This window comes from Xiphias gladius, chromosome 10 (genome assembly GCF_016859285.1).
Source record: "Xiphias gladius isolate SHS-SW01 ecotype Sanya breed wild chromosome 10, ASM1685928v1, whole genome shotgun sequence".
Classification (NCBI taxonomy): Eukaryota; Metazoa; Chordata; class Actinopteri; order Istiophoriformes; family Xiphiidae; genus Xiphias; species Xiphias gladius.
Window position 1 is genome coordinate 24,424,393 of NC_053409.1, and position 16,182 is coordinate 24,440,574.

The 16,182-nt window shown below is 39.2% G+C and overlaps 1 protein-coding gene across 9 annotated transcripts in view; it reads left to right on the plus strand.

Moving 5' to 3' along the window:
- Positions 1-16,182, plus strand: part of klc1a (kinesin light chain 1a) — a 51,733-nt gene that overhangs the window by 15,999 nt on the left and 19,552 nt on the right. For 7 of the 9 annotated variants that reach the window (XM_040136593.1, XM_040136597.1, XM_040136596.1 and 4 more), the window contains exons 5-12: positions 296-524; positions 2,669-2,756; positions 7,797-7,898; positions 12,456-12,629; positions 13,296-13,395; positions 13,746-13,798; positions 14,538-14,605; positions 15,413-15,521. In XM_040136593.1, coding sequence (XP_039992527.1) covers positions 296-524; positions 2,669-2,756; positions 7,797-7,898; positions 12,456-12,629; positions 13,296-13,395; positions 13,746-13,798; positions 14,538-14,605; positions 15,413-15,521 — 923 coding nt within the window. Of the gene's footprint in view, positions 1-295; positions 525-2,668; positions 2,757-4,866; positions 4,923-7,796; positions 7,899-12,455; positions 12,630-13,295; positions 13,396-13,745; positions 13,799-14,537; positions 14,606-15,412; positions 15,522-16,182 lie in introns of those variants that run through there. The other 2 variants (XM_040136600.1, XM_040136602.1) reach the window with 2 other exon arrangements.

Sequence of the window (16,182 nt, forward strand, 5' to 3'; positions counted from 1 at the left end):
AAGTTGGATATCTTTGGGTTTTGAAAAGTTTTTTTGGAAAAAATAAGAATGTTATTTAGTCATGCTCTTAAATGTCAGGAAATTGTAACAATTGTCATTTTTGATGATTTCCTGACACATTTTTTTAGAACAAAAGATTAATTCAAGATATGAGTTGCAGGCCTAAGTTACAGTACAGTACAGTAGACCGTTGTGCATAAATGTAACCAAAATTATTGGTACTTTAAAAACCACTTAGGTGTGTATCTTGATGTCTAACCTTTTCCCTCTTCCATTTAATTCCTTGCGTCTCCAGTCCAGCCGGCCCATGGCAGCGCTGCAGCAGCGGCTGCCCAGCAGGGAGGTTATGAGATCCCGGCCCGTCTGAGGACCCTCCACAACCTGGTGATCCAGTATGCCTCCCAGGGCCGGTATGAGGTGGCTGTGCCTCTCTGCAAACAGGCCCTGGAGGACCTGGAGAAGACCTCTGGACACGACCACCCAGATGTGGCCACCATGCTCAATATCCTAGCCCTTGTTTACAGGTTAGTCTATCACAGGGGTTCTCAAACTTATTACTCGAAGGTCCACATCTGATTTTCATACAGGGTCAGAGATGCAGAACGATTGTACAAATTAACATTTAATCAAGCGTTCTTGGTATCATCAGTTACAGCTCTGTTAAGTCATCAGCAAGTAACCCTGTTCTCATGGTCAAAGTGCAGTTGGATGATGGTATTTGCTTTTGCAGTTTCACCTTTCCCTCGAACATAGCCTCAGCTATCCCATCCAAGCATCCTTACGTTTTACACTGCCACTCTTTACAATCCTTACTGTTTCTGTGCAAATTAAACACCTGGCCTTTGTGCTGGATTGGGGCAAAATGAACGCATATTTTTCTGTCCACTCCTGTTCGAATACTTGGTTTACTTGGTCAACTTTTCTTTTATCTGTAAATTTCGACAATGACATCTGTACTTTTTGTGCGCAGACCCGCTGTACACTGCCTACCAGTAGACTACTTGTTGTCCCAATTAGTTCAACTGTCAGTGTTGTTTTGGTGACCCAGTGACCCCTGAACTCTGATGTGTAAATACTCCACAAACGTCACATCTCCTGTGATTGGGCCAGCGCGAAGCAGAGGCAGAAACGGCTCAAACAATTAGTCCATATTTATTTCTGATACAGACATATTCTTACAACTACATTTACGCTAGTTGCAGAAATTGTGTACTACAGAAAACGAGACACATTCTGTATCTGCTATTTAGGAGCCAATAGCAAATTCTCCGGTGTAATCTTAAAGCGTGAACTTAGCAGCTACAACACACAGCACTCTCTAGCAGGTAACGTCGCCATGACGATAGGGAATTAAGCCACATTAAAACCACGTTCATCTAGGGCCAGGTTTATGTGGTTGTCGGTGCCCTTCAGTGCTCTGTTAGGCAGTCCAGGGGATAACCTACCAAGTGATAAATGAGCTTATATAACTGTTGATATAATCTTACAGCCGAACACAATAAGAAAATATATAGAGTAGATTATTGTGATTTAAAGCTTCACCTACACCTTTCAGTGTAACTGTAAACTACATCAGCTATCAACATTTATTTTTATTTATTAAATGGGATTATAATCATAATTTAAATGGGGATCTGATGTATACTGGTTTGGAAAAGATAAAATGAAACATGTCTCTAACACCATGTTTTAGGTTAGATTTACATGCAAAATGGCACAATCCTGACACATTTTCTCATAATTGGGGGCAAATCTAATAGATTTTTAATACAGAGTGAGGTATTTAGTTCCTGTGATGGTAATAATAATATTTACAACTGTGGTCAATGTTAGGACTAATATTCAATTTCCTGGAAGTGTTTGTGTTTCTTAGATCACACTGGTAGCACCTTCACTAGCTTGTAAATAAGTCCCTGGCCACACTGACCATTTTATGAGCCTTGCCAGGATGTCAGAATGGAGTAGAAGCTTTTTAGTGAATGCTGGGACAGTGTTTGGAAGTGTCATTGTGTGGTAGATATCAGTGAAAGGAATCCTTATAACCTTGTCTGTTCCATAGCACAATCCTACAAATATCTTTTTTTTTTTTTTAGGCAGAGAAAAAGATGCCAAAATGGCCACCATGTTGTCTTTTTGTCAACCTCACAACACGGTGGCATGTCCATTAAAGCCGTTGGTATGCACCCTCATAGCATTGTATGACTTGCCTCCAAATGAGAGCTGGATGCCTTTCTGCGTCAGAAGTGGAACATAGCAAACATAGCCTGACACAACTAAAGATTTACAGAACAGTAACAGACCTAGGCAAGTGTTAATTTCCCAGCCCAAGAAGAAGAGAATAAAAGGACACACAAGAGGTGGACAAATATTTTACAGGGTTGTTGCCATGTTTTTTGCTTCCATAAATCTTATCCATTGAATAGTGAGCTCATGCTTTTGATTTGGTTACCCTGAAGGAAGGAGAGACTCGGCCGACGTGTTGTCAGCAGACTGTAGCACTGACTGTGGGAACTTCTGCAAGGCTATTTTGACCATGTCACCTGAAAATAATGGGCTGTTAGTGGAAATTGTCAACATAGTTTATGTTTCTTCCCTTTGTGTGCTTGTCTGTCATTCTGTCCATCTGTGTCTGTGTGTTTCTGTCTGACTGTTTGCTTCTGTCTGTCAGGGATCAGAACAAATACAAGGAGGCAGCCAACCTGCTGAATGATGCTCTGGCCATTAGGGAGAAGACTCTTGGCAGGGACCATCCAGCTGTGAGTACTCATTCCCTGCATTGCACTAAAGTTATCAGTTTTGTTCTGTTTCTTTCTTAGACAATAATATTTTGTGACATTACTAAAATCACAAGTTTATCTGAATCATAAAGATGTGTTGTTCTGTATCTCGGTTCAACATAATTGTTTCCATGGGTACATTGTCGTTGCAGAAAAATATGTAGAAATACTTACATAAAAGCTCTAAAATAGTTTTAAACCTAGCATAAACACAAAAGTCATATTTTAACCACTTAATCTATCTGTACGACAACATTAAACAAATAGTTTGACATTTTAGGAAACAAACTGATTTCCTGAAGTTCTGTCATATCTGTGGGATAAATGTGAAGCAATAACAATCAGGCGGTTAGCTCAACATAAAGACTGATACAGGGGGAAATGGCTAGTCCGGCTCTATCCGAGGCAACAAATTCCAATAACTGAATTGTGATACTTCATTTATTAAATCCACAAAAAAACAAAGATTAAAAATTGTGGTTTTATGAGGGGTTATTTGTTGATGTTGGTAGGCCGATTTTGTTCTTTTTGGACTCAACGAGGCAAGCTGTTTCCCCCTATTTCCAGGTTTTATGCTAAGCAAGGCTGGCCAGCTACTGGCGATAGTTTCATATTTACCGTACAGACACGGTATTGATCTTCTTATCCCACTCTCAGCAAACGAATTTCCCAAAATGTTGAGCTATTCCTTTGATATGACGAGCACCAACAATGGATTCCTGGTTACGGTGTAATAAATACTTTTACCTGAGCAAGGTTCAAGTATGGAAAATAAGAGTTCTTTACCTTGTTGGAGAATGAGCCATCCATCCACCATCATTTTCTTTTCTATTTTCTCATACAGTCATTACCTTCTACTCTTTACTGAATAACTCTTTTTGGCTGCTCCATTGTCCCTGTTTCCCCTCAGGGATCCATAAAATCAATTTAAAAATATTTTCCCAGCTCCCCTTCAGGTAACACATATAACAACAAAGACAGTCATAATAACAGTGCAGCCAGATTACTGTTGGATTATAGTTATGTGACATTTATCATTATTAAAGAACACATTCAGCAAAGTTTTATGAAAGTTTTATATGAAAACAGCTCAAAATCTCTGCACTTTTCATGTAATGTTTTAATAGACATCTGAAAAATCATCTTCAGCCCCTTTTTAAATATCAGACCCTTTACTTGGTGCACTAAAGTACTTTTGATTATCAAATAATAATAATAATAATAATAATAATTTATTGACTTTTTGAAGGGTTAAAACATTGCAGCAATGAGACAAATAAAATCAGACGATTAAAATTGGAATAAAATACCCAACAATAATATGAGTTAAAACATTAATAATAATGATAAAGATAATAGATAAAGATAATAAAAAAATATGAGACAACTTGGAAATAAAACAGCATAAAGGCTTATGCATTTGTCTACACCAAAATAAATCAACCAGGTGCTATGTGTCCTCCGTATGATAACTTCTTTTGATTTAATTTAATTTATTAGCATCCTCATTTGCTTAATCAAAACAGTCTGTTTTGTTCTTCTCGAGACCAATCTCACAACATATTAACAACAACTCACAACATACAAAACCAGACAAAAAAGACAACCAAAATAAATGTAATAATAGATAAATAAACATCACAAATAATAGCTCCAAAAAACAACCCACTTTACAGGTAGTAAGTAATGTAATGAAAGTAAGTAATACAATATTACTAAGTACCCTTATTTATGTTATTAAAGGACATCTCAACAATTCAGCACTTGTAAATGCACAAACCTTTAGCATTTTACCTCTTTAAAATAAAGATTAAGATAAAGATTAAGATAATAATAAGTTTTAATGTTTTTCCAGTAGAAGTGTTGGCTGTGTTCAAGCTTGTCTACATTATACCTTTTAAATGACACCTCTTACAAATTCAATTACACGTCTCCCAAACACTGCTAATGTACTTGTCCAAGACTGTGATGATGATAGTGAACACAGAGGATTTCATAAATAATTGAGGCCTATTCTCAGATCCATTAACCTCTGTTTGTCAGTGTGACTGTAAACACACAGAAGGTCAACTAACTGTGTTAACCCCAGCAGGCTTGTGTCTCCGCTGTCTGGATCGCCATCATTCACCACTTTCTGAAGCTGAGGTTAGCCCTCCGGTTTCCTCCCCTCCCAACTCCATCCTCTCATCCTGCCACCAGTCCCCGATCCTTCTTTTCCGCAAGGAAGTGATTGTTTTTTCAGTGATTTGTAATTCGGAAGAAATCATAGTTTTGGAGAAAGCATAGCCAGTTACTTAACAATGATTCACTGTCCCCTGATTTTTCTTTTGTTTTCTCTCTCCTATTCTATTTGAATCCAGTTCCTCCTCCTATCTCCAATCTTTTGAATCTCTCCTTCTCTTCTACTTGCCTTTGTCCTTGCTCTATTCTTAATGCTGAGTATTGAGAACTGGTTCTAAATGTGAACTGGTTCTAAATAAATGAGAGACAGATTTTTGTTAAGAAACATTATCTTGACTTTGGCTAATTAATTATATAGTTTGAACTTGGTGGACTTCCGTTTACATCGCCGATTATGCATGTATCAATATACGTTCATCGTGTTTACGTTTACATGTCGAGGTCTGGAGCTTTGCCAGTTGCGCGGCAGCTGAAGATACTTGGCTCAGCATGAGGACTCCTGGCTTGAAAACTGAGACTTTGGAATGTGGATAGTCAAAATCTGAAGCAAATGTGAAAGGTAGAGGGGTTGAGCTCGGCTCAAAATTCACTATCGGCTTATCCAACCAAAATCCTGGACTGGCCGTAGTCTCTCCAGGGGTAGAGTGATCAGGCACATGTGGAAGAATGCCTCTGTGTTGGAGCTTTCCCCAGAGAACAAGAGGGTCAGGGTGCCACATGGAGACTCCATGGATCTGCTGGGGGGTGACAGAAGAAACCTGGAGGAGGGTGTCTGGGAGGAACAGGCTGTCTGATCTGGACCAGAGTGGTGTTCTCCTTTTGGACTTCTCTTATAGTTTTTCAAGCATTGAATAGTTCAGCGTGTCTCAACCATGTTTGAGTACTGGACTCCGTGTAAGGAGCTGACGAGACTCTAGTACCCCCTCCCTTGTGACGCCACTTGTGAATGAAAAGTACAGGTTCAGACGCATTCGAGTCATTAAGCCTTGAGTTTTTGTAGTCATCTATCTTAATGTCTGAGTGACGGAACAGATACACGTCAATACAGCTCTCTACACCACCCATGTAATGACTCAGGCTTTACACATATAACTGTCAACAACAGTGCCCTTTTCGAGTTTTCTAATTATACATTGGGCTGTAAATTTTGTCAAAGTGTTTTTGATCCCTTAGCAATACTTTACTGAATAAACAGGGTCAGTATGACCCTGCCAGAAGACTTAGGCAGTTGCTGCAGATGTGTTACTTGAGCACCCGTTCACACAAATGTATTCAAAAAGCTTTGACAGTGTCAACTGCTATTCATTGTGAATGAAACCCCAGCTTTGCAGCCCTGCGCCTCCTGCTGAGCTCAACAGATCGAACAAAATGGTAGGAAACCTGATCGTCGCGGTTTCGCAGTTCTCTTTGATGTGTCTTTAACGAGTTAAAGTTATAACAAGTGAAAATAGAGGAACGATGTGTGAAAACAATCGCCGACATTGTTAGTGTGTCTGGCGGTGTTAAAGACATCAGATAACAGCTGTCCAGTCGGAGCAGAGTATGTATATTACATGACAAAGACCCCCAGAACTACTGAACTACGAGGTACCAGATACTGCAAACTACTTAGTATCTGTATGTGTGAACGCACCGTGAGGCTGGATTCAGACCAACAGTAGCCCTGTGTGAAAATATGCTGCCCTCTCCTTCATTTGAATCGAGCCAGTCCATCAGTGGAGCTGGGTTGCCAACGCAGGGGACTTCGGCAAAAAAGTTTAACCAGGCTCAACTTTTGCCGCAATGCCACACAACTCCATCTGGCAAAGCATATGCAAGCACACATTACTGGTAGATTATTTTACAACGTGTACGTTTCTCCTGTAGTTGAAAATCCTGTCTGTGAGTATTATAAACCCTCGTTCAGTGTTTTGGCATCTATTGAGTATTTAAACGCATTAATCTGTCACAGATTGTCACAGATCGTATTTCATAGTCTCATCGGCACCTTAAACAACAGGCCCCCATTAACAAAGCCCCCTGCGCTGTTTTAATGTCGGGCTGTTTTCTGCCTGATTCCCCACTAACCAAGGAGATCAGATGTAGGCCCAGCACCAGGCTTGTTTAACTCTTGTCGTCTTCTGTGTTGATGAAACAAATGCTATGGGCACTTTGTAGTCATGTCATCTGATCTGTGGCTCTATGTCTTGGACACATGAAACACCAGATTGTTATGTTTTCTGATATTGTTATATTTAAGGCTGGGAAGAATTTGAGTGACTTCTTTTAGATTGTGCAGGGAAAACGAGGAAGCACAGAATCAAATCAAGGATAAAGTTTTGGAAAAAGCGAGAAAGAGTTCTGAAATTGTAGGAGCTGTCTTTTAAGTTCCCTCTCCTCCTTTCCTTTAGTTTTATTCCCTCTTCTTTTCCTAATACTCTCACTTCCCTCTATCACTGCTCTCCACCTCTTCATCTTCCCAAACGATCTCCCCCTCCTCCCGTCAAGTCAGCCCTCTGCCCTTCCCCTGTCCTTTCCTCTCACTCGGACCACATGGCCACCAGATCCTGCGCTGAATCAGAGATCAGAGGTGACCTCTAGGTGCCTCTGTAGTCTCCTTCCTCTTGAGTGCACGTGTTGGAGATTCATCGTTCAGCTGATTTGGATCAAATTAAAGCCCACCATAATCACTCAATCACTCAATCTCTTTCTCCTCATCAATTACTTGTTCACCAGATCAATGGCACTATGCTGCTGTGGCGGATTCTTGCGGTTGCACACTCACTGCACACATGGGTGAATATGACCGAGGCTTGAAAAATATTTTTTGAATAATAAATGTGTTTGTGTACCTGTCAGGTTGCCGCCACCCTCAATAACCTGGCTGTCCTGTATGGGAAGAGAGGGAAGTACAAGGAAGCAGAGCCTCTGTGCAAGAGAGCGCTGGAGATCAGGGAAAAGGTAGGTCAAAGGTCATCAAATACAATGAAATAGATTCAGTAGTAGTTAAACAAGTAATAAGAAAGCATGACTAAGCATCTTTTTCTCCAGTCAAAAGCTGTTTCTACTTGTACTCCGCAGTCAACAAATGGTTTTTTTTTTTCTTCGTCAGACTTAAAACATTCACTTTCAAACAAAAGTTTACTTTCACTTCACTTTCAGACAAACTCTGTGTCCTACTTAGCAGTCCTCCACTAAACTGTACGCTGAAGATTTCTCCCAAGATGGTTCCCATGACTCACTGGTTGAAAGGCAGCAGAATGAAGGACAAATGCTTTTGAATATTACTAAGATTAGGTGAAATGTTCGGGGACACCAGAACCAGATTCTTAATGTAATTCACTCAAAATCAGTCTGATTGAGGTGTTGAGGCTGTGGGTAGGTGCTCTAACTCTAAAGCCACTAAGACAGATTTTTAATTATTTACACCTGAAATAATTACAAAAGAACTGCTTGCACAAACATAAAATAAAGGCCTAAAATGTGTTAATTTTTGGGTCCATTTAAATGCAAAAAGGTTAAAGGAAGACCTCCACTGATTTTTACACATCAAAGTCTGCTTTCAGGTGTTGGGGAGGACTACTGCAAGTGATGTCGCTTGACTACAAGTTTGAAAAGTAAAGTCCTGTCTCAGTTTATGTCTGACCAACCGTGCAAAACACTTAAGATATTCAGGTTACTATCATAGAAGGCTAAGAAAACAAGTAAATATTTACCTTTCAGAGGCTGGAAACAGTGAATTTTTGCCATTTTTGCTGATTCAATTATGAAAATATTTGCCAATTAATTTTACAATTTTCTGTCATTCATTCATTAAACTTTTATTTATGGTTCAATAAGAGCAGTTTCACTCTCTTTTGCATGGACAGCGTGTGGACGCAGAACAATAAAGCAAAATTTAACAAAGCAAAGACACACATTTAGACAAGCGCTCAAACGTACGAGCTGCAGATAAGAGAGAATATGGTAAAATAATAAGAACTAGTGTTCTGTCAAAAATAGATGCATGTAAACTTGACAATATCGAATCAAGCCAAATCAACCTTAAATTTAAGGTGGAATGACTAACTGATTAGTTGACTAATCGTTCCATCTCTACAAAAGATATAGCTACTGTGGATAGTAACTCTTTTTCTGAGCTCTAGGTCATTCCTGTTTTCCCTTTATCTCAGTTGCTTTGTTCTTTAAAAGAAGACGTGTATCATGGTGCAGCTATACTTCCAGGGACACCTTCATTTTTTGTTTCATTTCTAGTTCGTTGCTGACAGAGGTGCTGCTCAGCAATCCTGAAAGCGCAGAAGACACTTTCTATTCACTGTTCTGTGTCTGTCCTTAGCTCTTGCCTGTGAGGAAACCCTCTGTCGCTCTCTTTCTCCCTCCTCTGAGAATGAAACATCAGCTTTCGTTAAGCTGAACGATTTCATTTTTTTTAATGCTGCTTAAACTCAGATAATAATGCTCTGACTTAAGCTGGAAAACTTAAGGCGCAGGAGGGGCGGCGCAAGGTGGCTGTGGCAGTGCTGCTGAATCAGAAGAGCTAGTTCTTTCCTGCAGTTTTGTCTTTTTATAGAAGCTCAGGAAAGCTCAACTTCTTACTGAGTTTGATGGGCTTTAGGGACAGCAGAGATTGGAAAAATGAACTTATGAAGTGCTACTGAAGCCCTTTCACTGTAATATAAAAAACAAAACAAGTTATAAAAACATCTTGACATTGAATTAAAAAGAACGATCTATGCTCTTTATATAGTCTGATTCTGTGTTTTTTTTCTGTACAGAGATGTCCGATCTAATTTCTGATACTGATCTTAGATATTTTTGTAATTAACCTCTGAACCCAAAATATCTGCACTGAATATAATTGCAAAGCTATTTTCCATTAAATCCAGGAAATGTTCACATGACTTCTCAATTGGCTACAAGATATACTGAAGTTTTTTCAAACTGTAGCATGACTCTAAATGCTCTATTAATGACACAAAATGACAAAATCCCAAAGATTCACTGATAGGGATTAGTGTCTTTAATTTCTGCAGATTAGTCACTGGCGTCAGGGCTTCGATCTGTGAGAACTAATAGTCTTTCAGACTGTGTTTCTTTATGTTTTCGGAACCTAATGATTATTTTAATTATTGATTAATCTTGTCATTCAATCTTTCTTGATTAACTGAAGTATCATTTTGTCTATAAAATGTCAGAAAACAGTGAAAAATGCCCTTATAATTCAAATTCCTTGTTTTATCCAACCTTCAGTCAGAACCCAAAGATGTTCTGTTTACTGTTATTTGTGACAAAGAAAAGCAAATTCTCACATTTTAAAAGCTGAGACCAAACGATTTTTGTGGTATTTTTGCTTGAAAAATGACTAAAACAATTAACCAGTCAACAAAAATGGTTGCCAGTTAATTTTCTGTCGATCAACCAATCAATTATTTGACTAACTGTTCCAGTTCTAGTTAAGTTAGAAGTAGTATAAATATCTATCACAAAAAATTACATATATAACGCATTATGGGTCAAATCTGATTTTAGAGACTTGATATTGATCAGTGCGTCAGATTTTCACTCAAACTAATTAAGACTATGTTGAAAGTAATTAGTGCTTAATGGGGAAGACCTAACAACAGCTAGATTTCTTTTCTGCGCAAGTGTTCGTGAGTTAGAAACTGAAGTCCTAACTGCTGCTAGCTGTCCGTTTGCTGGCCTCTGTGTTGAAATGTGCACATGTCTCTCAGAGGGATAGACATAAATTCAAATCCCTGAATTGCTCAAAAATTCCCACATTCAGTAAATATTTAGGCAAAACATGGGTTCATTCAGTGCACTGTAAAGGACAGGTTTTCTCTGCTTAATTTTAGATGAAGGTATTTTTTTCTAAGAGCTTCCCAGAAACCACAGCAGACTGCAGCACTTTTGGTATTTGAAGGCATGGCATCCATCAATAAACATGATCCATTCCTCAGCGACCGGGACCTTGCAGTGGCGTGCGGCTTATGGCAATCCTTTTTCAGCTAACGATGTTTACAGGGAAGCTGTCAGACGTGTTACTCTGCGGAGGAGGAGGCGTTGAAGGCCAGGACAGAGTGAATACTGTAGGTAGCTCTGCACCATCCTGGGGATCACAGACTCTGAGAGGCTGTCGGTCTCCAACAGGGAGGGAGATGATCCTGTAATGCTGAGGAAGGGTTTGATCTCAGAACTCCCACAGACTTATACTGCAAAACCTGAAGATAAACAACGAGCTACTTAGTTTACCTCAGTCTTTTACGTTTTAATTTGCAGTATTACCTAGTGTGGTTTTCTTTCTCAGTTTTCTCGGTCCTCCCACTGTTCACGTCCCCCTTTCCCCAGTGTTTTTAATGAAGTGGTTTCTCAATGAGCAGCAGCCACTGCCGGCTTTTTCTGACTTTATCTCCTTTTCTGTTTTGCTTTTGCTCTTCCATTGTCTCTTAATCTTTTTACTCCCTGACCCTTCTTTTTCCATGTGTTTTCTCTCTCTTCTGCATTTCTCCCTATCTCTTTCTGATCTCCCTCTCTTTTCTGTTCTGTCAGACTCAGATAAACCCTCACTGCAGTTTTCAAGGCCTAGCCACCTAGTCTTTAATGATCTTTTTGCATCTCTTTCATGCTTGCTACGCTCAACTCTAAAGGCTTTAAGCCTTTTCAGCACACAGGAAAAGCTTACACTGCTCTCATATCCACATTAATGCAAACCTATTCACTTGCAAAGATTTTATTTTTTTTTCATGGTTTTGCTTCTTTTGGTCCTGTGTGCAGAGAGAAGGATATGGTTTCCTGCGATAAATCCTTTTTGTCGCTACTCTGATGCGTTTTTCTACTGTACTCAGCTTTTTCTTTATCAAGCAGGTCATTAGTCCATCAGTGTGGCACAGGCCAAATCCTTTATAAGACAACTACTGCACGTAGTTCAGAAAGCAGGCTGGGTGCTAACTCTGGGTACAGATTTAATTCCCCATATGGTGGACCAAAATAAGGGAGTACATGTTCATGCAGGTTATATGCACATTGCTATGGAGAACAATTTGTAAGAGAGAGAAACGTGTAATCAGAAACAACAAGTAGCAAGTAGTGCAAGGGTCAAAGCAACCTGGAAAGAGATGGAACAAACTCTCCATTGGCCAACATATTGGCAAACATCAAACGTCTTCCTGGAAATCCAAATTTACACCAGACATGAGGGTTTAAACTGGATTACACATTTGAACTCAAAAGATATATGGTAGAAATATGGTAAAAGAAGTGCTGGCCATATACTAGATATACTGTATATAAACAGACACTTTCACAATCCTATTACACAATTTTTTTTTTTTTTTTTAAATAATAGAAAGATTTTACAGCTTTTTCAACTACAAGAACAGATTCACCAACACCTGGCTACAGTCTGGCTATAATTTCTCACCCGGGATAAGAGCTGTCGACCAAATGCTGTCTAAAACTAGTTTTGTTTGATGGAGCGAGTGTTGTTTTAACCCCTTTGTCTGCTTGCTTCCATCCAAGGTGCTGGGGAAGGACCACCCGGATGTGGCCAAGCAGCTGAACAACCTGGCCCTGCTGTGTCAGAACCAGGGCAAGTATGAGGAGGTGGAGTACTACTACATGAGAGCGCTGGAGATCTACCAGACCAAACTGGGCCCCGATGACCCCAACGTGGCCAAGACCAAGAATAACCTGGTGAGAGGGATGGAGGCGAGGTCGGAGCAGTATTTACTCAATAGAGGAACAATAAGTTCTAACAGACGTATTTGTAGCGTTAACTCCTGTCCGTAAACCATGCCCTTTTTGTGGAGAAGCTAAGACTCTGGCGGAGCAAGGCTATATAAAACGTGAGAGTGCAACAGAGTTAGTAAGCAATGATAAATTCTTTTGTTTTGGATTCTTCAGCTCTCTGTATTCCCCCAATTAGTGTGGACTTCCTTTGTCACTGCAAGCAAGTACACTTATTGCCACGATTCCATTGAAATAAACCGATTTCACTGTGAAATTTTGTTGTTTTAAATGTTGGTGTGACCAGACCTTGAGTCTGAATTATTATTTAGATGAGAAAAAACAATTTCGTATTTGGCTGAAATGCTAATCTGAAATATTTTTCTTTCTTATTTTGATCACAGTTATTAGTTGTTGGTTTTAAAGACCGTGATATTGCAACATCTTAGATCAACATCTTGTATGCTACGGTAGTTATGTTTTGGTTGTTGTGGAAAAGAAATATATAATACTTTATGTGTAGAAAAACTTTTGTACCTGTGTCATTTTGCATGGTGAAATCCCAGAGAGTTTAATATGTAGGACAACCTCTGACATGCTGACTCCTAACATTTGTTTGTCTGGGTTTTTTAGGCATCCTGTTATCTGAAGCAGGGCAAGTTCAAGCAGGCTGAGACTCTTTATAAAGAAATCCTCACTCGCGCTCACGAGAGGGAGTTTGGCTCTGTTGACGGTACGATGCCCACATGTGAAGTACACACACGCTTTCATATTTTAAACATTGCTGTCCTGTTGTCCATAGTGCCTTAGAGTAAGTATAACACAAACGAACAAATTCATACTACTTTTCCTGCTGCTCTGTTCTCTTCTAATGTAAAGGTTAATATTTTCAGGCTGCTGTTATCATTTTTGATAGCTGTAAACACAAATGACATTTCAGCTGAAAAAGAAAAACTGTACTCCTTCAGAACCAGAGTGAATTCATAAAACCTGTCCTGTCTCCGGCTATTTAGCTGAGTGGATGTTTGTCACAACTGATTTATTTATTTCTCTGTGTTTGATGATTTTGGTTTTTATCTGCAGATGAGAACAAACCAATCTGGATGCATGCTGAGGAGAGAGAGGAACAAAGCAAGGTGAGTCTGCAACTGTTGATGGTTTTCAAATGCTTTTTTTCTGTTTGTGTGTGTGTGTTTCCATCATGTACAGTTTTAGTGATTCCCTGATTTAAATTTATACCCATATTTCTTCGGTTTAATGTTATACTGTTGTCCCCAAAACCTTATAATTACCTAAAGAAAAAGTCATATGAAACAAGGGACCAAATCTGTCACCTCACTGGTTAGATACTTGTTTAATTATATGTCTAGTAAAGTTGGGACGAAAATGTCTTAGCCCCAAGCACACATAACCTAATATTGCTAGGTAACACGGACAGCAGCATTAAACCACCTTGACAGTTTTATGATCTTATTTAAGATGGAATCGGAAGGAATGATTTTACAAAGAGCTGGATTAACAGATTAAGTTTCAGTAATAAACATTCGCTGCTGATGATGGTGTGAGTCCCTGACTTTTCCCAACTAGGAGTTCATTTTGTCACGATTTAAAAGGTTTAGTCGTTCATGGGAAGGAGTCCTGACCTGACTATAATCCCACCACTAAATACCCCTTCATGTTATCTTTGATGGTATTAAAAAAGCCAACAGTTTTAAAATGGGTGAATTTTCATCCTTTACATCAGGAACCGTTTCACATTTTAGCTCATGGGTCTATGCTTCTTGTCCAGACTTAACTGGGACTTTCATGCAAGTGCACGTTGACTCGTTAAATTGTGTTTTTCGTAAACTGATGACCATGAGTTTTGTCTTACAGGGGAAGCAGAAGGACGGCTCACCATTTGGAGAATATGGAGGCTGGTACAAAGCCTGTAAGGTCGACAGGTCAGTTTTCTTGATGAATTCAGTGTTTGAGTGAAGATGGGCAGTATAACCAGCAGCAGGAAAGAAGAAAAGACACAGTCAAAATGTCTTCAAATGTTTCCTAACAGCAGGAGGTTTCTAAATAATTACAGCAACAATACTGAGATCTCTCATGCTGCACTGTTCACAACATGAGTTTCTCAAAAAGTGGGCATGTGTCTCATAACTTCTAGACCAATTGTTCTCAACATTTTTGGCTTCTGACCCTTTGAAAAAAATAAACAATACCAATGTCTTTTTGTTATGACTACCGGCTGTGACCAGGTAGAGATAAAATCATCTAATAATTTACAAGAAAAATCACATTTTTAAAGGCAAGTCTTTTTTTCTTTTTTTTTTTTCATGTTGTGACACCCCCCGCCAGATTTCTGTTGCAATGTCTTGCCAGGTTGGGAACCAAAACAGACCTCACTTGACCTCTATTTGACCTCACTTGTATCAAAATTCTTAAATTAAAATGTCCAACGTATTCAGGATTCATGCTTGTATCTATATACATAAACAGTATATATAGGTATGTATACTTCTCTCTTTTTTTCACAGAGTTTACTGAGAGGAAGAACATCTGTCTAAGTGTATATGTCATTGTTTTGCTTATAACAATAAAAAAAAAAGAACAAAGTAACCTTTTTTAAATGTAGGTCTTTATTAGTTTATTTGTAGAGTAAATGTGAAATATTTTTATCTCTAAATAAGTGTAAATACTCTTCTTTCACCAAAATGATTTCCTGTGATGAAATATGGTATTTCTCCTCACTGTTTTTGCAGCCCTACAGTGACCACAACCCTGAAGAACCTGGGCGCCCTCTACAGGCGGCAGGGCAAGTTCGAGGCGGCAGAGACTCTGGAGGAGGCTGCCATGCGTTCCAGAAAGCAGGTGTGGTCTCTGGATAATGTTGATTTGACTAATAACACTGGATTCCTAGCTGGAGTTTAGACGCCGCTGTGGGTGTTAAAGAGGCAGAGATAGTGGCAGATGACTGTTGCTGGTTACCAGTGGGTCAGCTCAGCATTCATGGCAGAAAATTCTTCATTCTGCTGTAAAAACGATACGCTCTCCGGATGCTGCAGAACCCAGAGTGGAGCTTTAAAACTGTCTCTGATGGTTTGATACTTGTGAAACGTAATGGGGTCTCCTGTGGAGATAAGAAACGGGAGCCAGCAGTGTAACCCTGCGGCTTTGATCCTGAATCAGGATTTCCTTCCAGGATTTAATGTCAACTATCTCAGTAACAGTAACACGCACATGATACTACACTAAGAATTTAAATTGGGTTCCTGTCGTGCCACTGTAGTTACAGCTGAAGAGAGTAAAATTACATTTTGGCAAATAAAGTAATTAAATTTTAGGTATTGTACCTGTACAGATAACTGTGGTCTATATTTTGGAGTTGTGTCACACTGCTGCTGAGAATGTGAAATTAAAGAAAATTAATTTGTTTCAGTAACACAAATTGCAGGACAATCTTTCTAAAATGCTGACAAGAAATGTAAATTTTGCATTATTTGCAATGGCATGATGCACATGTTTAACTTGA